This window comes from Aegilops tauschii, chromosome 6, assembly GCF_002575655.3.
Source record: "Aegilops tauschii subsp. strangulata cultivar AL8/78 chromosome 6, Aet v6.0, whole genome shotgun sequence".
Lineage (NCBI taxonomy): Eukaryota > Viridiplantae > Streptophyta > Magnoliopsida > Poales > Poaceae > Aegilops > Aegilops tauschii.
Genome location: NC_053040.3, coordinates 470206691 through 470229136, shown reverse-complemented (window position 1 = coordinate 470229136; position 22446 = coordinate 470206691). Strand labels below are relative to the sequence as shown.

Sequence of the window (22446 nt, the reverse complement as noted above, 5' to 3'; positions counted from 1 at the left end):
TTTTTCTATATTTCGTTTTCTGTATCTTTCCTTTAATGTTTTCATCGGTTTCCTTTGGTTTCTCTTGTTTTTCCTTTCTTTCTATTTCCGTGTTTTTCATTACGGTTTTCTTCAGTTTTTTTCTTTTTCTTTTTTCTATATGTGTCTACTTTTTTCATCACATGTTGTACAATTTTTTATACATATGAAATATATTTTTACACGTCAAAATTTTTGAAAGTACATGAATAATAGTTTTGTCAAATATATGTCTTGATGTGTAATTTTTTCATATACATTGTACATTTTACATATACAGAAAAAACTTTTCTATTTTTCATTCTGAAATGTTCTTTTTATTATAATAAAGAGTAGGTGAATCAACTTACTAATTAAAAAAATTAGTAGAACTTCCTCTTTGGAATAGAGGTTATGAGCCTTATGAGCTACCAAACTGCTCGATACTCTTAAACTAAAGAGGGGTAACTAGTGGATAGCGAACGTACTCCCCAGGCGGATACTCAACGAGTTAGCTACAACACTGGACGGGTCGAGTTGCATAGTACCTAGTATCCATCGTTTACATCTGAAATATTTTAGACACATGCGGGAAGCAATCAAAATTATTCAAAAAATGAATTTTTTAAATACAGGATTAACATTTTTGTCTAGTATATGTTCGATGTTTTCAAAATAGATTGTATATTTTTTGTATACACAAGAAATATTTCTTTACACATGTTTAGCTTTTTTCAATACGTGATTAACATTTTTCAAATGTTTTTTTGATGACTAATTTTTGTAAACATCTAAAAAAATAATTTTATATACGGTTTACATTTTTCAAATACATGTTTAAGGTTTTGTTTTCAAATATATGTTTTGATGTCTACTTTTTTCATACATGTTGTATATTTTTCATATACATTAGAATAATCTGTTTCACATATGGTTAACATTTTTAAATACATGATTGACATTTTTTCACATAGAAGTTTTGTATTATTTTTTATTATGTTCTGAACATTTTTTTCAGTGTGTGTTAAACATTTTATAATGTAGCAATCAACAACAGTTTTATATTAAAAAAGTGAAGTGAATATAAGTTATGAAATATAGGTATTTAATAAAATATATAAATGAACATAGAGCAATAGAGCAAACGGATGAACGGGAAATCGAAACCCACGCTCGGTCTCATTACTGGGCCTTCTGAGTAGTGCTTTCCTCGACGGGAGGCTGCACTAGTCTCGGTTGCGTTACGCTAGACATAGTTGTATGATTAATCTAATTGTTGTCAGATGGCGAATCAACTTCCAAGCTTATGACCTTTTGAATTAGAAAACAAAGAAAACTTAAGACATTTACAAAAAAAAAAAAAAAAAAACTTCTAAGCTTATGTACATAGATGTTGCATTCTTCACTTTGCAGCAAATGACAAGACTAGGGTTCTAATTAATAAGGGTTGAATACGCCTGAGAATCCATTACCAACCATCATCGATCCTATTGGGACCCGTCTCCTCCCTAAACTCTGTACATTATGCATGGGAAATCATCACTAGAGCACGCACGCTTCTGTCTGACTGCACATTCCTCCATCGCCAGTATCGTTGGCCCTTTGATTATCACGAATTGCTGCGAGTTTGGGGCAATTGCTCACTACTTGTACACTTTGACCTTGCGATGGATCATTCGCCTCTTGAATCCTGCGTTGCCAATCAAATCAACATGATAGACTTATAGTGTCAGAGACGCAATTAGGCGTAAGTAGGTACGTAGTCTGCATCCGACAGAGTTACATCGACGGATCAACATAGTTTGCACCTCACATTAACGTACGTAGTAGTAGCATCTGGCGGCGGCGGCTGATCCTGATTAGTCGCCTGTTGCAGCAGGAGATGCGCGTTGATGAAGAGCAGAAGCACGCAGTACGAGTCGACGACGTCCCGCATGTCGCGGAGCCGGATCGCCATGCTCCTGCCGCTCCGGACGCGGCGCCAGAGCGTGCTCCGGTGGTAGGTGTCGACGAGGGCGGCCGCGTCGACGAGCGCCTGCACCACGGGGCCTCCCAGCTCCGAGCAGAGCAACACGGCGCCACAGCCCGTCGGCCACTTGAGCAGCGCGTGGAGCCTGCGGCTGCACCGCTCCAGCTTGGCGCACTCCCGCCTGCTCTGCGGGATGCGCATGAGGCTCGCGCCCGCGGCGACGAGCATCACGGCGTGCAGGCCGGACATCTGCGCCAGGTTCGCGGCCTTCGCCAGGACGTCCCACAGCGCCGTCACCGTCCCCATCGTCCGTCCTGTCGATCGATCGCCCTGCTTGCACTCGCACGGTGGTCTGACGCGCGCGTCTGTCTGGCCGGTCCTGTGAAAGAGTGATACGTACCAATTTATACCATTCTATGTACGATTCGCATCCGACAATGTAACACTATTCCATCAACGGTGTCGTACAGATGTTGTATAGAAATTGTGACATGTAGCCAAGGTTTTGGTTACCGAATAAGGCAATTTTACCGAGGGGGACCGGTAAACGTGGTTACCACGGTTACCGAGAAATATCAAGAATATTTCGAACAAATTTTATAGTTGAATTTTAAATTTAAATAAGTGAATGAATGAACATTCGAACCAGAGACCTCTCAAAACAGGAACGAGGTTGCTACCAACACATCAGAACCAACTCTCATGACATTAATTAGATTCTACGTACTTTACTATTAATCTAGAGTTTAAATTCAAATAATTGATATTTTTTTTGCTTGGTATGGGGATTTACCGAGGGGCACGGAAATATGCGGTAACCATGGGAAATCTCGAAATTTCGACCGGTAACCAAAACCTTTCATGTAGCAGTGCTCCATCAGTGTGGCCGCCCAGACGACCGGTTAACACATGGCATGGGATGGAACAGTCGACAAACGCGTTTAGAAGGTTATTGATTAGGACATCACACCTTTAGAGATTAATTTAATTAAAGAAATGGGCGAACTTTTTGTAATATAGAAAAGGAATTGCGAGTGCGCTAGGGCCGAAGGCAACGAAAACAGTGTCCCTCCAGCCCCCAGGAGCTTTGGCCGAGGGCGATGTTGGCTTCGTCTCATATGGGAATCTGTTACGCGTTTATGATACATCTCTAAAGAAAATTGTTCTTTCCGATCCATATTAATTGTCGTTGATTTAGTATAAAGTTGTTAGCCCTAGAGTATATGATCTTCAGTACTGTCATGTGGTCTATGTGGGAACTCCGAAGTGTTTTTTTTTAAACAACTCCGAAGTGACTTGTGCTTCGATGGATGCGCATTAGGTAATTTTGGCATCAGGTGGAGAAGATAAGGCCCTCTACAATGGCAGGTGCCTAGACGGGTGCTAGAGAAAAAAAAAAACCCCGGTTTTTTTCCTAAGATTTGATTCCACGGGTGCTTAGGGAGGGAGGTAGAAGCAAAGTTTTGCTCCCGGTGCCAGCCGGTGCTCGCAAAAAATAACTGCTCCCTTCATGTCCAGCGAAGCTTCAAATATAGCAGGTGCCAGGCTAGGTTAGGCGCTACGCAAGTGCCAGGCTAGGTGCTACGTGAATATTAAAGCAACTCAAGCATATATGTTAAGCACTCCGCATTGTGAGACAACTTCTTTTCTGCGACGCAAGCTGCTCTCTCTTCTTAAGCACCCGTGTCTAGGCACCCATCATTGTATAAGGCCTAATGAAGAGATGGCGTCCACTCTGCCCAAACAGCAATCTGTCCGCACTAGATTTGAAAGGTCGCCGGCACCAAAAAACCCCACCTGAACAAATAACAGGATTAACCAACGGCAAGGCATCGAAATTTGAAACCCAAGATTCAATGGTCATTTTGCAGATGGATTGGGAGCAACTCCACCGCCAAAGCATGACGTCTATGAGCTATTGCGATGTTGCATGCCACAGGGGCCGGAGGGCGTGTGTTGGTCACGAAACGCATTGGCGTTCCTGCTCTTCCACGCGTTCTCAAAGAACGACCACGACGACGACCGTCGTCCGCAGGCAGTGTCTTGATTGCTGATTTTTTATTTAGATAAAGGCATGGATTGCTGATGTAATTGGATCTTAATGCTCGTTGTCAATGGAACGGAGTCAGCTTAGGGGGCTTTTCATCTACAATTATAGTAGCATTAGCGGAAGCGATCAGGCATTATTGAAGATAGTGCGGCTCATGCTCAAAAAAAAAAGAAGATAGTGCGGCTCACGCGAGGCCGGGGTTGCTGGCCGGGATTAGTGGAGCGGAGTCGATGTTGACCAAGTAGGCTGGACACTCGAGAAAAGATGGGCCAAGGGGGACTACTCCGTGTCAGCACATACCAAGGGTGGTGTGTCATCCCCGCCAAAAAGATGGCTCCTGAATGGGTCGGCTCAGGTGCTATTACCTCTTTCTGAGGCTCGTCAACCAGCTTTATATTTTATTATTCTATGGAAGCCATGGCCTGGGTGACAGTAATCTTGATCGTATCCTGCAATTTCAAAGATCCAATTTTCTATACTGGCATGGTCGGAGCGAGTGGACAAGTGCGGAGTGTCACCGGTTGTTCTGCTCAGAAATCACATAATCCCTGCCGCTGCTTTTAACACTGCGCCCCACACTCAGGGGTGCACAACCGGACAGGCTGAACAACGTCGTCCACCATAGCCTAGCAAACTCAACAACCCGGGAACCGTCGTAACCATCTGAGAACGACTGTATGATAGAAACAACCTTTATGGTGGAAGAATAGAAAATATTAATTGGTATGGACAGTTAGATTACATATGAAAAAGCACAGATGCAAATTGCAAAAATAGCACCAACAAGCTTTAGAACTTAAATCAACAAGTTTCAAAACTTACACCGACAAGTTATAAATCTTGAAGACCAATTCGAGCCATGTATCTTCAATCTGACGGACCAAGCTAAGTTTTTCTATTATTTCACCACAAGAGTTTTTTTTTTGCGGGGATTTCACCACAAGAGTTGATTCTACTAGCCACTCCTAACAATCTTCTCTCACATCATTGGATGCCAGTTGATACTCTTGCTTACACTAAGGGTGTGTTCGGTAGCCCTCCACACCCTCAAACTCCTCAACTCCTTTTTTTATTTTATTATATTTTCATCCATTTTTTTGTCCTTGCTTTCCTTTTATTATTTCTTTTTTCCTTCATTCTTCTATTTGCTCTTTTCACACCTTTTTTGACACACTAAATTTTTTTTAAATGAATGTTTTGTATATTTGTGAACATGTTTTTGTATGAACAATTCTTTTTAACATACTGAACATTTTCTACTAATGTGTGAACACTTCAAAAGTACGTAAAATTTGTTTAACTCATGGACATTTTTTAAATTGGTGATTATTTTAAATACATGAACACCTTTTTAATTATATATAAATATAATTATGAATAATGTGGACACTTTTTTATTTACAATAACATTTTAGTATATATACATGAACATTGTTTTGGAACATGTGAAAAATTCTTGAAAGGCGTGAACACTTTTAAAACTTACGCGGACATTTTTACATTAGATTGAGCACTTTTATAAACCTACATGAACATCTTTTAAAAAGGAATGAACAATTTTAATGAATACACGCACGTTTACCAAAAAAAAGGCTCGAGGCTTGCTTTATAAATGAGGCATACAAACACACCAACCCAGCTATGGAACCACCAACGGACGAGCGAACGCCGGCTACCCTGACCTCCCTAGTCATGGCCGACCATCCACCTCAATGACCGCACGCTGCCAAGATCTGGGCAGTAGGCCATCGGGTAGCAAGCCCCTGACAAAAAGCCGGTCGTCGCGGCCACCCACACCCCAGACCGTGACCACCTCAGGAGGTAGGTCGCGACCACAGCCCCACTAGCTACGACCTCCAACCTGGCCAAAGAGCCATGCTTGACCTAGATTTGGGCCGAAGAAGGCTCCATCCAGGTGAGCCCCAATGGCAAGGAGGGACAAGGCGTTGGCAGACGCCCTCCGACGACAGCAGGGAGGACGAGAGAACGGAGGGAGAAGGAAGCGTCGGCAACGGATTTAGGGCTCCAGTTATGCGTGCGTGGGGTGCGCCGCGGGAGCAAGAGAGGGGAGGGGGAGCAGGACATAATACAGTGTGTTGCTAGTTTTTTTAGTGAAGTACGTTGATAGTTTTTTAAGGCAGTGTGTTGCTAGTTTTTGTTAAGACGTACTCGGAATGCTTTATTCACCAGAAAATAATGTTTACAACTAGAATTGGATCGTATAGCTGGCTAAATCAGACATGGCGGCAAAGCCCTAGAACTAGGGCATGCTTTGCAAGGTTGTGAGCTTCAAAATTAGAGTTTAGAAGCTCATGGATGAAGCTACAGGAATAAAAATACAGGGAATGTTCCTTGATTTCATGTATGATTGCATCATAGCTAGCTGCCGACCCCTTTTCAATATCGTCGATCATTTTTTTTTTTTTTGAGAAACATCGATCATTACCTTGCAGACTAATTCAACGTGTATTGTCGATCATCATCACCTTGCAGACTAATACAGTGATGTTGCTGGGCCTGGCCCGGTACCCACATCCGGCACTACGAGCTTTTCCCCCTCTGGTCCATTTGTCGGAGCGCTGAAAAAATAAATGCATCGAGAACCCTAAATCCGCTTGCTGCATTTCCACCCTCCACCCCAATGGCGCCGCCGGGCGACATCCAAGCCACGCCGCCGGAGCAGCCGGCGCTCCAGGACGAGCTGCTCGAGGAAATCCTCCTCCGGCTAACCGCGGCCGCCGACCTCGCCCGCGCCTCGACGGCCTGTCCTACCCTGCGCCGCGTCATCACCGACCACTCCTTCCTCCGCCGCTTCCGCGCCCTCCACCCGCCGCCTCTCCTCGGCATAATCTCCGCCACCTTCCGCCCGGCCCAGCACCCCCATCCCTCCGCCGCCGCCGCCCGCGCCTTCGCCGCCGCGGAGGTCGATTTCTGGTGCTCCTTCCTCCCCTCCGTCGACCGTTGGCGCCACCGCGACTTCCGTGACGGCCGCGCCCTCTTCTCCGGCGTCCCCGAGGGAAGCAGCTACGCTCCCGACGATTACGATCCCCGCGACTTCGCCGGGGAGTTCGCTGTCTGCGACCCCCTGTACCGGCGCTACCGTCTGCTACCTCCCATTTCCGACGAACTAGCGGTGCTAGTTCATCAGCCGGATATCGTCAACTTCGAGCCCTTCCTTGCTCCTCCTGGCGATGATGAAGACCCTACTTCATTCAGAGTAATGTGCCTGGCGCAGTGCACAACCAAGCTGGTCCTCTTCGTCTTCTCGTCGGGTGCCGGCGAATGGCATGCTGTTACCTTTGACGGCTGGATCGCTTTGGTGACAAGTCCTGGCAACCAGGTTCCAGACGCTCACTTGACATGGGCCTCAGAGCGCTACTATGTGCACAAATGCTTCTGTTGGGCTGTTTCTCCGTCGAACAAGTTGCTCATGCTTGACACGCACACGATGGAGTTCTCTGCTGTCGACCTCCCACGTCAACATGTCCCCGGCCAAATGATCCCAATGATGGCTTTTGTAGAGGCAGGGGAAGGAAGGCTTGCGATGTTTACTCTCATGAATCGAATTGATAATGACTATTCCAAGTTGCAAAAAGATGGAGATGGTGCAAACAAATGCCATCCGGTGGCGACAATCTCCTTGCCCTTGGGTTACCGATATACGATCATGGATGTAGCTGGGGGATACTTACTCCTGCAAGGGATTCCAGAAAACCTGCATTCGGCCCCTTTGCCGGAAAGGCCAGATTTCGACTGTTTTTCACTGAATCTCCAGACATTGCAGCTTGAGTGGTTCTGTGCAAATAAGTACATGATTGGGGGTGCCCCTCTGTATGCTGGTTTCCCGCCATCCTTGACGCCACCAACTGTTTGAAGTGGTGAGTAAGCTTGTTCCCAGTCTTTGCTTGTATTTTGCATATGCCATATGGTAGGGCTTTGTGATATGATGAAGGTATTGGTTTCATGGTAGCATCCCTTGTCATGCTACTTATTTTAGCAAAGGGTCATCAGTGCGGATGTAGCCAAGTTATGTTCTGTCCATTATAATCCTCGTAGCGCCTGTTGGTGTTTAGGTTATCTTCTGATGATCATATTATCTGTACAATTAGATAGCTGTAAAACTCATGAAAGCAAGAGCCATTTGTTTCTCATGTGTGAACATGCGTGCATTCCATCATTTTGGGTGGGGAAAGTCACCAAGTTATGGGCCTTATGGCAGGAGAAATAATTATTATCTTTGCAGCAAATTGATCATAGGGCTATGTTTACATATATGTGTGAGCTTTTGTCGCACGAGGCATTTGTATTTAGATTAAAAAAATGAGACTAACCAGGACTTGCCCTCTTATTTTATATAGAAGAAACAACCTGAGCACCAGGGGTTGAGCCGAGACTCGAACCCTGGCGGACTAGCTGCGCACTCGCAGCCGTAGCCAACGGAGCGACGCCCCATTCTCATTTGTAGTTAGATTTCCTGATCATATGAGTGATGCGGCTTGTTATAGTTATACAGTTTGGGACAAAAATTACTTATTTCCATCAGTATATTCATAGTAATCTCGTCCTCTGTTCTGTTACAAATGGCAACTGAATATCATGATTGACCCCTCTTTCAGCGTGCAAATGCTGTAGCCCAATCCACCTCTAGCATTGACCTAAACATGAGCAATTGAGTCATCCACTATAGCAGAAACGTCTCCCCCCCCCCCCCCCCCCCCCCCTGCCACTACCGTCAAGTCTAAGGGGAAAGCATCAATTTGGTGTGGCCTCCCATGTTATGCCTAAATAGATGGTGCGAAGTGCCAGTTTTGCTAAAAGGTGCTGGTAGCATGACATGGTACACAACCCTATCGGGTATTTTTCTTCTCATGATTGTAACGTAGATGCAACGATAATATAAGATTCGAGTTTATTTAAGGATATCATATAATTAGGTTGACTATAAACTAAACATATTGCTGCCGTGGGAAGCGGATCTTTTCCATAATTACCTGATCTATGAGACTGAGAGAAAGACACCACTTAAACCAGTTGGATTATGACGTCTGAGTTGTACTACTAATAAATCAAAACTCACTGAAGCTACATTATTTTTCTGCTGTCTTGCATACCATGCAAACTGATAGGCGAATGCTCAATACTTGTGACTTAACATTTACACATCCATATGCCATACCAACGCTTGTGCCCAGTAAAATGTCTGTTCTTGAACTACATTCCTTGGTTGGAGAACTCTAGCTTAACATGTTAGTGTAGTTTTGCTCATTTTTGGACTTACATATGAACCGAACTGCACGCTCGCCTTTTCAGGATAGTTACCTTTTGTCTTGTGGGTTTCAAAGGTAGATGTTTCAATTACGTCTAACAGCAGTGGCTTCTTGTTGGATTGAATTGCAGGGCATAATCTGCATACGGGGGCTTATTTTCTAATGCAACGATGATGGCTGTTGCACTGCACCTTTATTTGGCTAGTTCACTTAGACTGGCTGTTCTTCTGCTCTTTTGATGGCATATATATATTTCAAGCAATGAAGCAATGCTCCCCTTTGCCTGGGCATGTGTGCAAACTGTGCCTTATATACAAGCCTGCATGTACGGATGTGTATGCCAATACCTTCTGTTAGATATACTCGTACTTTTTCTTCTTCTGAGAATCATGAGGTAAGCTTCTTCCGACATCGAACGCAAAAATGGTGATGTTTTAGTCCTCAGTGTAGCTACAATATTCCTACCACTGTATCATAATAGAAGGCGTTTTTGCAGTTCACATTGAACTGCAAAAGCGACGTCTTATATTTTGTTACAGAGGTAGTATTTCCGAGGGAGGATATGGTGCTCAAACCTTCATCGTGAAGAAAAAAAGGTCGATACGGTGAAGTAGTACCAGGACCGACCTAATAGCCTGGACGCCTGGTACAAGGCCAGCTCAAACCTATACACCCACACACAAACAGAGAGATCTGTGGTTTCAGTAGGGCAATTTGAGCGAGAGATCTAGTCCAAGCTTCATTTGCTTGTCCTAGCTCCTTTTAGTTCTGCTGCTACTGTTGCTCGAATCATTTCAAGCTGATCTAATTCGCTTACATATTAACAGTATATTTAACAATAATTGTACGTGTAGTGTAACATCGTTTAAGTAACTAGCACTCTAGCAGGAAAGGTAAGGAACGACCAACGCAGTACTGCAAAACAATTCAGAAGTTAGGATACGGTTTTCAACTTTTATGTGACATAATAACAGTGAAAAGATATATCTTACTGATATCCCTAAAAACAGTTCTCATGAAGCAAATGGCCAAGCGTCGACCGCGTTTTAGTTAGCTTGGTCAACACTGCTACTCCTTCGAATGGGAAATAAGTCGGGCATGGGTTTCTAGGTCCTCGATTTGACTAGCGAAACATAAGTTGTACGCCATAAAAATCATAACTCTAGATTCTTCTTTGAATGAACTTTCTGAATATTATTATTTTTGACATATTATACATGTTGCGGTAGTTAAATCGATGACCTAAATTTCCACGCCCTAACTTACATTCCGATCCAAAGGTAAACAGGTCACAGAGAAGGAACACCTCGACACCCGTCACCGGCCCTTGCGCGGCGGCTTGCCTCCAGATGAGTCACGGGTCACACACAAGGAACACCTTGACACTGGCATGCGCCTGCGCGACTTCGCCAACTTCATATGTACGACAGACCGCGAGGACGTGCTGCTAAACTTTCATCATGTACATGGCTGAGCGGTTATCAATCCCAACCGAAGTTGTGCTCAACACCTTATAGATGAACTCGAGGGGGCTTGCCAACAGCAGCTACCCGTTCATATGGAATATCCGGCCAAACCTCGTTAAGGGCAGGCGACCTAGCCGTGCTACCGGCCGAGTTCCTTTCGGCCATCAATGGTTGCTCTATGACGACAACATGTTGCTCGCAAGAGAAGGCGACTGAGCACGAGGCGGTGGGGTTTTCTCTTGACGCATCCCCGTTGGAAGTGGAACCCGACTTAGGAGAGTGTATACCGCGGCTTGCCAATGCTGAGCTAACCATTCTTCGCGGAGCAACAAACCAACCGCTGGCACAAGTGCACCCAGTGGGGGGAACATAATGGAGATCGGCCAGATGAAAAGGGTAGAGCTCGCAGCGATGATACGGGAAACGGGAGGTGATGGAGGGGAAGAAAGGGCAAAGTCTACTCTCCATATGCTCTCACTGGATTCCATATATGTATTGACCAATTAGCAACGCAAGTTGCACCATGGGACAACTCAAGGTACTTAAATAAAAAAGAGTGAAATGCATACATAGAGTTGGCTGCATGTTAGTACATGCATCAGTTGGTGTTCTAGTGGTTGGCAAGCTGATTGCTAACTCCAAAGTTTGTGGGTTTGAGTCCCATGCAATAGGTGTTTTTTTTCCCTTTGTATCTTTGTATGCCAGTAGCTAGGTTGCGAGAAAAACCGGTCAGTCTGCAAACAGATCCATGAAAAAAATAGTTAGTTAGCTCGCGAGTGATCTAAGGAACGCTGACATGGCAGTCACGTGGCCGATTTCCCCCCCTCTTGAATCGATTTTAGCCTTACTTGATCAAATTAGCGAGTTGATGGCCTAAATCGATCAATTCATGAATTGTTGGCCTAAATCATGCAGTAATCAATTTGAGTTAATGGACTAACTACACATTTCACTCGTTAATTTCCCCAAAATCCAGTTCTTTCCAAGGGTGTGAATCTTCGGCGAATCCTAACCCCAGGCCGTGCGTACGTACAGAGCTAAGCTTTGCGAGCACCATGTGGCCTTGCAGTGGGAGCCGATTACTGTACTTGCAAGTTGCCCGGGCTCAACGGCTTCGGCCAGACCAATACAGCACGGCGCGCCAGCAAAGCCCACCGGCGCGCATCCGGCGGATCCGATCCTGATCGAGAGCATCGAATCCATGCATGTGGCGACCAGCATAAATAACCGGCCATGCGCTCCGTGAGCCGCCGTAAACAATCAACCGGCCATGCGCTCCGTCTCCGTGCCCCAAAGATCAGGAAGCCCAACACCCAATCAAGATTTTGTTTTCTCATAAAACAAAGCTGCGTCAACTTTGCCTGCCGGCCTGCCTCATGGCGAGGCACATGGAGGCCCCGCATCACAAGCGATACAACAACTTGTAACCTGTTAAGTATATCTAACATCTACAGTATAAACTATCGCGTATCCAACGGTTGAGCTTAGCCGCCCTATAAGTATGCGTTCAACTCTGCCGTTCACATCACTGCCACGGAGTAGTTAGCAGCAAGCCGATTAATTAGCAGACAGTAGATCACTTGCTGGCGGTGTGCAGTGTGTGATCTGTGTGTGCAACTGGTCGAGTGATCATGGTGGCCATGGCGTCCACCGATCCGGCGCAGAAGCCGCACGCGGTGTGCGTCCCGTACCCTGCGCAGGGCCACATCACGCCCATGCTCAAGGTGGCCAAGCTGCTGCACGCCCGGGGCTTCCACGTCACCTTCGTCCTCACCGAGTTCAACTACGCCCGCCTCCACCGGTCGCGCGGCCAGGCTGCGTTCACCGCCTGCCCGGGCTTCGACTTCGCCACCATCCCCGACGGCCTCCCACCGTCCGACCCCGACGCCACCCAAGACATCCCCGCGCTCTGCCGCTCCACCATGACCACCTGCCTTCCCCACCTCGCCGCCATCCTGGCCCGCCTCAACGGCCCCGCCTCCGGCGTGCCGCCGGTGACGTGCGTCCTTTGTGACGGCGTCATGTCGTTCGCCTACGACGCCGCCAGGGAGATCGGCGTGCCGTGCGCCGGGCTCTGGACGGCCAGCGCATGCGGATTCATGGCGTACAACCACTACAAGCAACTCGTTGAGGACGGGCTCGTGCCGCTCAAGGACGAGGCACAGCTCACGGACGGGTACCTGGACACGGTCGTCGATGGCGTGCCGGGCCTGTGCGACGGCTTCCAGCTGCGCGACTTCCCGAACTTCATCCGGACGACGGACCGCGATGACATCCTGCTAAATTTCCTCATCCGTGAGTCCGGCCGCATGTCGCTGCCCGACGCCGTCATCATCAACTCCTTCGACGACCTCGAGAAGCCGGCGCTCGACGCCATGCGAGCCATCCTCCCGCCCGTCTACACCCTCGGCCCGCTCCTCCTCCACGTCCGCCGGCTCATCCCCGCGGGCTCCCCTCTCGACGTCGGCGTCGGGTCCAACCTGTGGAAGGAGCAGGACGGCCTAATCGAGTGGCTCGATGCCCGGCCACCGCGCTCCGTCGTGTACGTGAACTACGGCAGCATCACCGTGATGACGAACGAGCAGCTGCTGGAGTTCGCGTGGGGGTTGGCCAACAGTGGCTACCCCTTCCTGTGGAACGTCCGGCCCGACCTCGTCAAGGGCGACACGGCGGTGCTACCGCCAGAGTTCCAGGCCGCCATCGAGGGCCGCGGCCTTCTGACGACGTGGTGCCCGCAGGAGGTCGTGATCGAGCACGAGGCCGTGGGCGTGTTCCTCACGCACTCCGGGTGGAACTCCACGCTGGAGAGCCTCTGCGCCGGCGTGCCGATGCTGAGTTGGCCCTTCTTCGCGGAGCAGCAGACCAACTGCCGGTACAAGCGCACGGAGTGGGGCGTGGGGATGGAGATCGGCGGCGAGGTGCGGCGGGCGGAGGTGGCGGCGATGATACAAGAGGCCATGGAGGGGGAGAAGGGGGAGGAGATGCGCCACCGCGCAGCTGAGTGGAAGCAGAAGGCCGCGCAGGCGACGCTGCCAGGTGGCCCCTCCGAGACCAATCTGGACGGATTAATTCATGTGCTGCAAGGCAAGACAGGTCAAGCCGGAAAGTAAGAATTGGGTGCAGAAATCACACGTCCCTGATTTCGATCAGATTCTCATTCTGTCCATGTCCAGGGGGATTTTCGGTGGTTCTGAATTTGCCTAGTATTTGATGATGTGGAGAGCTGCTCTTAGCTTGTAGCGCGCGTGTTGTTCTGTTTTGTTTCTTATGTAAACATTAACCGGTCCATTTATCAGAATATTTGCCCAGTGGCCAGATAGCAGTGTTGCCTCCTAGCCGGCGCCGGTTCAAACTCAGGTCTCACACCTTCTTAATTACTAGTAAAAGTGTGTAATCTAAAGCTAAACAACGAACCGAAACAAGGTTCAGTTTGGCCTTAGGAACATGATGGAGATATTCAGCCTAACCTAACATCTACCAGACACATGATCCTTTACCAATTAGGAAAAGGGATGAAATTGCAAAGAAAGCTTTGCTATCTGAAGCTAAACGACGAACGGAAACTAGGTTCTTTTTGGCCTTATGAACATGAAGGGGGCATTTTCAATTGGAGATGTGTGACAGAGGTAGGAACAATAGAATGCCCAACGTAAACAATTCTCATACCTGCTGGCATTGTGGAATTGGTCATTGCCACTGTACCTATCCCGTACCGTTAACTTTTGAGCTCCCGGGTAATATGGTCAGTAGCACCAGTATCAGCAGATCAATTGGTGTTACATCTGGTTTGCTCACGTGATATGAAGGCCCCCTATGAATGACGAAATCAGGTTACAGGAGATGTCAGCAACCGCAGCTTGGTTCATTTGGTGGGAAAGGTGCCAAAACATTCATGGCAATGTGTGGGATAGCAATTAATGCAACATGAACAATGAAGAAGCAGATCCAAATTGAAAAGAAGGGGATTGTTCTTGCCCTCAGCAAACTTATCTGAAACTCAACATGAATGCTGCTTTTGACATTGATAGTCTAGAAGGAGCAGTGGGAGCAATCTTGCAAGATGAGAAAGGGCGATTCATACCTGCTGTGAATGGTCAGTTGGTCCAGGTTTCTGGATGCCCAGATGGCTAAGGCGACTGCATTGAGACAAGGCATTCAGCTGGCCTTGTCGATCAGGTGTACTCGGCTGGTGGTTCAGTCAGATTGCTTGGATGTGATCGCCACCATGCATGACGGTGGACAATCATGACTCATGAGGCCCAGCGGCAGCAATATATGAGAGTAGTTATCATGTGTCAATGGATTTTGTCAAAATGATCTTTGAGCACTGGCCAAGAGTCAAGAATCTGCTAGCTTCAGCTTGATGATCCTCCTAGTTTTGCGTCTCCAATTTTTGCGAATTGCCGTAAGCATGTTTGCTAGCTAATATTTGTACATGTTATTGTAAAAAAAATGATGTACAAGCTGCAGTGAGAGGACAGTTAAGCATCCATAATGAAATAAAAAAGATGACCCAGACGCAAGCACCTCTAAGCTACAGAAGATCAACAAAAATATATCACCGTGCTCTATAACTAACTAGCTCAAAAGTGTTCTCAACTGTTTGACAGATAGTGAAACACAACAGCTACTGCCGCAACAAGTGCAACCTTGACTAGTAGCTTTAACCCTACTGGAGATGCAGGAGAGGATTCTGACTCTGATGGGTCGACCTTGTGACCCCTTAGCCTAGCTAGCAACAGAGGAATGAGTGCAGGCTTCACGGCTGTCATAGAATTGAGATTAGTTAGAACATTGTTCAAATTTGAGAAGTCAACACTAATTTGTAATGGCGAAATAACAACTTAGATGCGAGTATACAAGAATAAAGATCAAAATGAAGTTGCTCGCGCATACAGAAGTGTGCAAGTTCGGTACAATAAGTTTCAGTGGCATTACTGTAGCCACCCCTATGACCAACACTCAAGTCTTAGAAGGAACTGGGTTGATGGATCAATGCCACGACATAACTATATAAACATTGTAACTATTGGCCAGATATACTACTGTAACTCTGCAGTTTGTTCATGTCCCAGTGTAATCAGAGGAAATAGGAACAGCTGAGACCAGCAAATACAACTGCGATTAAATGGAAGAGAATGACATGCAAACTGAACTATTTCCGCTAAATCTAACCACTCATAGAAGAACACCTTGTTTCCGATACATGTTAACAGGGAAAAACTATTCGATTGCAGCTAGCATGCATGTAAGAAAGGAAATCAATGGGTTCTCTCTGACTCTCCGGATTGCGACGAAGGACCGAAGGAATGTGATTGCCATAAGCATATAAATTATTATTTTTAGTAGTTAATAGTATAAGCAATTGTAATACGCAGAATATCTCATATCTATTTTCACATTTGAACTATAATAGTAATTTTCCAATATCAGGTTTCAGTTTTGAAGGAAGTTAACTATCCACATGCCAGAACCATGACTTGGTTTTGAGATCTTATGAGTCTCTAGCCTACCCCAACTTGTTTGGGACTGAAAGGATTTGTTGTTGTTGCTGCTGCTGTTTGTAGGTTTCAGTTTTGAAGGAAAAATACATGCCATTACGCCATAATGTAACTGTCTAAATAGAGCAACTAACTTTCAGATTTCAGACCCAAATGAAGGGGTCATAAACTACCTCATCATCTGAAGATCAAGACAATGCAAATTGCTACTTGGTAACCAATTACATAATTACCTGCTTTTCTCAATCTGCACTCTTCTTCACCAATTCTTCGTCTCAAAGCATTAAGTAGTGAGCCGAAATAAAGAGCTAAGACAGTGCAAGCGAAGGTGATAACATTATACGGCATGCTGAAATCAGGAGTTGTCAAGGGAACAAGCAGCACTTCTGTGTATGATTTCACAACATTATCTTCCTGCAGCATAATATCTTAATGAGAAAATCAAAGCAGAATATCTAAAACTCACAAGATAGTAAAAATGTTACTACTACATTTACCTTAAAATTTTCTAACAAAGGTGATACAAACATTGGGTCCATTTCGGGGTATCTTCGGCTAGAATTAAAGTCAGGAAAGCTAACCAAAGCTGATGGAATATCAAATCCTTGATTAGCATCAGGAGGATATTCGTCTATGTGTAGGAACCCCTGAAATATATACACTCGTTAAAATTGTCACAAAAAAACAGAAATATTTAGTTCTGCATACATATATCATTAAATGGAGAATGCAAAAGGGGCAGAAAACAAACAAAAGACATGACCAGTACTAAAATGCCAGGAAAACTTGTATTTCCTAATCAAAAGGATGGCATTTTCAGGTAATTAAGCAGTAGAGCAGACCTTGTCAAAGTCCAACATCAAGGTAGCTGATTGCATGCCGCAAGGAAATCTTAGCAGCATCTCCAGAGTTCCAGGCGAAAGTTTGTCTTCTGAAGGAGTGACATGGATCATGTCAAGTACTTCTGATACAGCCTTGCTGCTCCCATCAATGAAAATTTGTAGGCTGTGATAGAAGACCTTAACATACCATGGAAAAACCTGGAGAACTACAGCCTTTATCGAACAATCATTTGAGCTGCCAGGCAACTGCTTATGTAGATCAGTGGACAGAAATGACAGAGCAATAGACCCTCTTTCGTTTCCGCTACCCATAAGAAATCTTCTTGCATTATATGGTGCAGGGGAGCAAGACCATATGAGGGGAAGCTTCCAAGTTATGCCCACATCCAAAGGCTTATCATCATTGTAGTTACTAAGATCATATTCATACAATGAAGATGATTGGACTTCCAAGTGATCCAATTCTTTGAGCACCCTGTCTGGGGCAGTGGAAAGCTCAAAGAATTTGTTACTCCAAGAAACTTCTGATCCAGATTTGACAAGAATACATATAGCAGTAAAGATCACAACAAGATATTTTTCATTTGCTTATCAATTGTGTTGTGTCTAAGATGTGGTGGTCTGAATTATCAGATTTGACGCAAATTGAGATGGATGTAAATTTGAACATGTGGCTACGTGCTGGATGAGCAATGCCAAATATACTTTTATTGACATGCTATGTGCAGCAGTGATGGGCACAACTTGGAAACATCGTAACGATATTCACTTCTGCGAAACTACTTGGATGGGGATGCAGGTTCTGTGGCAGAAAATTGTATCGAGTGATCAGGAGATGGAGGCCGCTGTGCCCAGATCACATGGAAGGTGCCTGGGACGACACAATACTGAAGCTCAAGTCGAAGATGCCGGAGCAGGTGTGTCTGGGATGGCAATGAAGTGACCGAAAGTGCTAAGCTATCTTAGGAGAGTACATCGTCCGCGCTCTGCTATGCTGTTGATTTAGAGTTAGTTGTTACTTTCATTTTGCTATATTTCTTCTGCGGTAAGCTGAAAAATGTCCTGTAATATTGGTTGGAACAGCACTAGCGGATGTTTTGTCGTAACTCTCCGAATCGCCGGGTGATAAAATATGATGCTGTAGATGCTGAGACACTGTTGTTTCATTCTCAGTAATGGAATAGGGTGAAGGCCCTTTGGCTCTACAAATAAGATCCCCATCTAGTCTCAACTGCTACAATGAATCAATCTACTGCAAAAGCTAATGAGCAGCTGTTGGACTCAACTTTCCGTTCAGCGGAGTGAAAGATTATTCAAATCAGATGGCTAAACTGGCGCTCTTATCGGACAATTAACGCGAGCCCGGGGCAATTTTAACGACGAACCCTAAGAGCCGTGGTAGCGAGAGAGGAGGGGTCTGCGTTTGAGGAGGGCGTACGTACCAGCTGGGAGATGGCCTTGGGGAAGAGGTGGTGGTGGCGGCCGGAGGCGGCGGTGGGAGGCTTGGAGGAGCGGAATTGGAAGTGGGCCAGCGCCTTGCGGTCGGGGAGCGGCCGCAGGAGCAGCTCCTCCGTGAACTCCTCCGCCGCCGCCGCAGATGACGCCGGGGTGAGGAGGAGGAGGAGGAGCAGGAGAGAGAGGGCCGACAGCCTCCATGAGGGCGACGACGGCGACATCAACGCCGGCGCGGGGCTGGCCGTCGCCGTTTTGCCGGGGTGGGGTCGCGGCGCTGGGACCACTTGCCACTTCCTCAGTTCGTCGGAGAAGCATTCGCACTTAACTTGGGCTACGGCCCTGGCGTGGCCCAGCTTGGTACTTCTCAAATTTCTCAGCCCATAGCTTTGCCTTAACTAGTGATTTCGATCTAATAATGCTAAAAATAACCTAGGGATTTCAATCTTATATATGTAAAAAAAAACTAGTGATTTCGATCACGTCAAGGTAGTTCTCACAAAAAAAATGAAGGTAAAAATTTGAAAGGACTCAACTAACACTAATCTTTTGATGCGAATGTTGAAATGTGCGTGTCCATACCATCAAAATTGTTGTAGATGTTAGATTTGCTAGTCATGAGAATCTCCATATATTACTCCTATGTAACATGCATTAGTGCATTTTAAGTGGATTTTCCCATTGCATAATCGTTGCATGTTTTACATTTTATATGAATTCTTTTTTTAGAAATTCCCCACATAGTTTTAGACTTTAGATGCTAAGGGACAAACTTATATCATGTACACAATTATTATAGACGTACGGTTCTATCGTCCAGTCCTCTATCATCAAATTTTATGTATTGTCTTTCCTCTCTCTCATTCCGATTTGATTTTTTTCTCCTATCTCTGTTTTTTCACCGGTTTTCTCTAAAACCGCCTCAGCTACCCCGCCTCTTACTGACTTACCAGATTGTTTTTATGTTTTTTATGTGAATACATATTTGGAAAAAAGAGTTTACCAAATAAAATTATTTTTTAACACAATCACATTAATATGGCTAACTTGCTACTCATGTTGCAAACACATGGATAATTATTATGATATTTAGAAACTGAACCCACAATTCCCTGGTAATTGAAGTATTGTTCAGTAGGACTATACATCCACTTGATGGTAGCCTAGCCTCCCATTATTAATTTCCCTGATTTCAAATGGGCCTGACCTGAGTTAATTCCGCATTAGAAAAACATGTGAGCCAAATTGCCATCGGCAAACACTTTCGAAAATGATACCCCGGATCACCTTTGTATCCCTTTAAACGTTATTGTTTGAAATAAAGGGCGATGTTCAACTAAAAAAAAAGAGCAAAACATCTGACCCTAATTGCCATCGGTAACCGAAAATGATGTGCAGGAAAAAAAACATTAGTGAAATGAACACTTCGAACAGTTGTGTAAGATGATTACATCTCATCATTTTTATTTCAAATCACGATTGTCATCACATACATCATTCCCCACAGTAATCCAAATCCAAATACATTGCCCATGGCCATGCCAAGGCGTCAGGGGAGCGCGGAGGCAGGGGGCTGGCAGCCACAGCCCACCACGCACTGCGGTCTCGTCGGAAAGCAAGGCTCTCCCTTTACGTGCGAACAACAGTAACACACATTATTCGGGCAGCTGGGCGAAGGGATCTCCGGGCATATGCACATCTGGAGCTTGCTCCCATCCATCTGACCGATTGTTCGACCTGCATGCAAGCAAGGGTCGATTAGACCAGGTTATTAGTAGGTGATCAAATAATTTCTAAAACACCCAAACTGTTTTCGAGAATTTTCTTGTATGCAGTTCGTCGAAACTAGGCACTGATCGAATGAATTTTGATTGAGTACCTCTGGTCTAGGCATACTTACACTCTGAAAGTACTGCGGCGCATGCGAGGGTAATCATCATAAGCAGGACAGCCCGGTCTCCCTTCGTCATATTCAACAATATATCTCTATTCTTAAAGGGAGAGTTGGTAGTTTCGCCCCACCTCCCACTAACCCTATATTATACCCGCAGGCGTCATACATGCGCCCGTTGCTCAAGTGCGCCCAATTTGGACCGGCTCATTTGATGCGTACATTAACTCAATCATCGGCATTTTCCGAAAACAACGTCATGCATTAACTCATTCAAATCAAATCTTAAAAAAATCTCAACTAAATCCAAACCTTTCTTACCTTTCACCATTCATGCCCAAATCAAATCAAATCTCTACTTATAAAGGGAGAGTTGATAGTCTCACGTCCCCTCCCACTAACCATGTATTATGCCCGCGAGCGTCATACATGCGCCCATTGCTCAAGCGCGTCCAATTTGGACCGGCTCATTTGATGCGTGCATTAACTCAATCAGATCAGCACTTTTCGAATTAACTCATTCAAATCAAATCTTAAGAAAATGTCAACTAAATCCAAACTTTTCTTACCTTTCACTATTCATGCCCAAATCAAATCAAATCAAATCTTACCAAAATATCAACTATAATCAAAGTTGGCCGGCTCATTTGACGCGTGCGCACATTTTTTTTGTTTTTTTTCTATGTTTCGTTTTTGGTTTCCTTTTCCTTGCTATTTCATCTCTACTCCTAAACGGGGAGATGGTAGACCGGTATCCATGGTTTATTTTCGTCTCACCGGTTTAGTTTCGCCGCACCTCCCGCCACCACCCCTTCACACTGGTTTTCTTTCCTCCCATCAGACGTTGGGTTTTTTCGCTCCACCTTCCACATTCATTTTTTTTTCTTCTCCGATCTGTTTTTTTATTCTGTTCAAGGGAAAGAATCCGGATGAGATCTTGACCGCAAGAGCGAGTTGTATGAATCCATTATCTTGCCCACACATATCCAAACACCAATGCACGAGATCTTCCAGGTGATGTACCAAATCAAATCATGTTAATTAATAAATAAAAGAGCATCTTAAAATAGAATTACAAATTAAGAGACCGTCTTAAATCAGAAAGCAAACCGGGCACGTAAAAAATGAAACAAATTGCCCTGCATTGAAAAAACAAACAAAGAAACTAACACCAACGTAAAAAAGCAAAGCATGCAAAACAGCCGCATGCACCACCGCACACCTCCGCTTCCCTCGCCACGCCCACGCCTGCCGCCGCTCGCGTCGGCCAACGGCCACCAAGACCGTGCTTCTTGTGTGCCGCTCCCGCACGCCCGCCACAAACCGTGCTTCTCTACCTGCCGGTAGCTTGTTACCAGTTATTAGCATATCTACATGGTGTCTTGTATGGTTGTGCCTAAATAATTTATCTCTACTCCTAAGGAGAGTTGGTACTCTGGCCTCACCTCCCACCAACTCTATACTAGCATAATGCTACTGAAGTTATATAAAGACAATGCATGTTAAATTTCAAAGTAGAGGCAATATAACACAGACACAATTGTATAATAATTGAAGTCCACTTCACTTGTAATGTAAACCGATAACAAAAAAAGCAAATTGACGATGTATACATATAAAGCGATGATCCAACTAAAAATCTATTACAAATTATTAAGATCTACTTGTTACGCTTAAGAAATTCTCGCACAGTATTAGGAAAGTTGTCTTTAGCTTCATTCGCATGATGTTTTTTTCAAGTATAATAAAAACTACTTCCTCAACTCATACCCATCATGCAAAAGAAATATATGTAGTTAGCGTGAATACTGCACGTGGAAGGTCTTAAAACGTGTAACGGACAATACTCACCGTGCAAACTGGCTTCACCAGCTCTTTACCATTTCACGAGAGCATAAAATGAAAAACAAAATAGACAAATACATCCCTATGATTTCCTAAATTCTTATTATATAAAATATAGTGGTAAAAAAATAAATGTTTGTATTCTAAATTTATTATCCGTCTATGC

At 45.2% G+C, this 22446-nt stretch overlaps 3 protein-coding genes and 1 long non-coding RNA gene across 5 annotated transcripts; 2 read left to right on the top strand and 2 right to left on the bottom strand.

Moving 5' to 3' along the window:
• Window positions 1-6440: 6440 nt before the first annotated feature.
• Window positions 6441-9720, top strand: LOC109754667 (uncharacterized). The gene is made up of 2 exons (XM_020313579.4): window positions 6441-7894; window positions 9414-9720. The coding sequence occupies exon 1, from the start codon at window positions 6658-6660 to the stop codon at window positions 7888-7890; it is 1233 nt and encodes a 410-aa protein (XP_020169168.1). The 5' UTR covers window positions 6441-6657; the 3' UTR covers window positions 7891-7894; window positions 9414-9720.
• Window positions 9564-15056, top strand: LOC109754668 (7-deoxyloganetin glucosyltransferase-like). The gene is made up of 2 exons (XM_040392999.3): window positions 9564-9677; window positions 9780-15056. The coding sequence occupies exon 2, from the start codon at window positions 12381-12383 to the stop codon at window positions 13857-13859; it is 1479 nt and encodes a 492-aa protein (XP_040248933.1). The 5' UTR covers window positions 9564-9677; window positions 9780-12380; the 3' UTR covers window positions 13860-15056.
• Window positions 15057-15163: 107 nt separating this feature from the next.
• Window positions 15164-18841, bottom strand: LOC109754666 (GPI transamidase component PIG-T homolog). Of its 2 annotated transcripts, XM_020313578.3 has the most exons (5): window positions 18535-18841; window positions 17093-17290; window positions 16748-16897; window positions 16484-16664; window positions 15164-15514 (listed from the first exon to the last, which is right to left on the bottom strand). In XM_020313578.3, exons 1-5 carry the CDS (start codon window positions 18766-18768, stop codon window positions 15345-15347), a joined length of 933 nt encoding a protein of 310 aa, XP_020169167.1. In that variant the 5' UTR covers window positions 18769-18841; the 3' UTR covers window positions 15164-15344. The 2 variants fall into 2 exon arrangements, with proteins under 2 accessions (XP_020169167.1, XP_073358631.1); XM_073502530.1 differs by lacking the exon at window positions 17093-17290.
• A 1137-nt stretch (window positions 18842-19978) lies between these two features.
• Window positions 19979-20541, bottom strand: LOC120966648 (uncharacterized). Its single transcript, XR_005760821.2, has 2 exons — window positions 20445-20541; window positions 19979-20281 (listed from the first exon to the last, which is right to left on the bottom strand). It is a non-coding gene; the product is annotated as an uncharacterized lncRNA (long non-coding RNA).
• Window positions 20542-22446: the final 1905 nt, after the last annotated feature.

Excerpts from the sequence above, each read along its gene's own strand:
- LOC109754667 (XM_020313579.4), top strand. The coding sequence starts at position 6,658 with ATGGCGCCGCCGGGCGACATCCAAGCCACGCCGCCGGAGCAGCCGGCG.
- LOC109754668 (XM_040392999.3), top strand. The coding sequence starts at position 12,381 with ATGGTGGCCATGGCGTCCACCGATCCGGCGCAGAAGCCGCACGCGGTG.
- LOC109754666 (XM_020313578.3), bottom strand. The coding sequence starts at position 18,768 with ATGTCGCCGTCGTCGCCCTCATGGAGGCTGTCGGCCCTCTCTCTCCTG. Across the intron at positions 17,291-18,534 it reads CCAAGGCCATCTCCCAGCTG|GTTTTTCCATGGTATGTTAA; the intron begins GTACGTACGCCC and ends GTAGTTCTCCAG. Across the intron at positions 15,515-16,483 it reads GTGCAGATTGAGAAAAGCAG|CCGTGAAGCCTGCACTCATT; the intron begins GTAATTATGTAA and ends ATTCTATGACAG.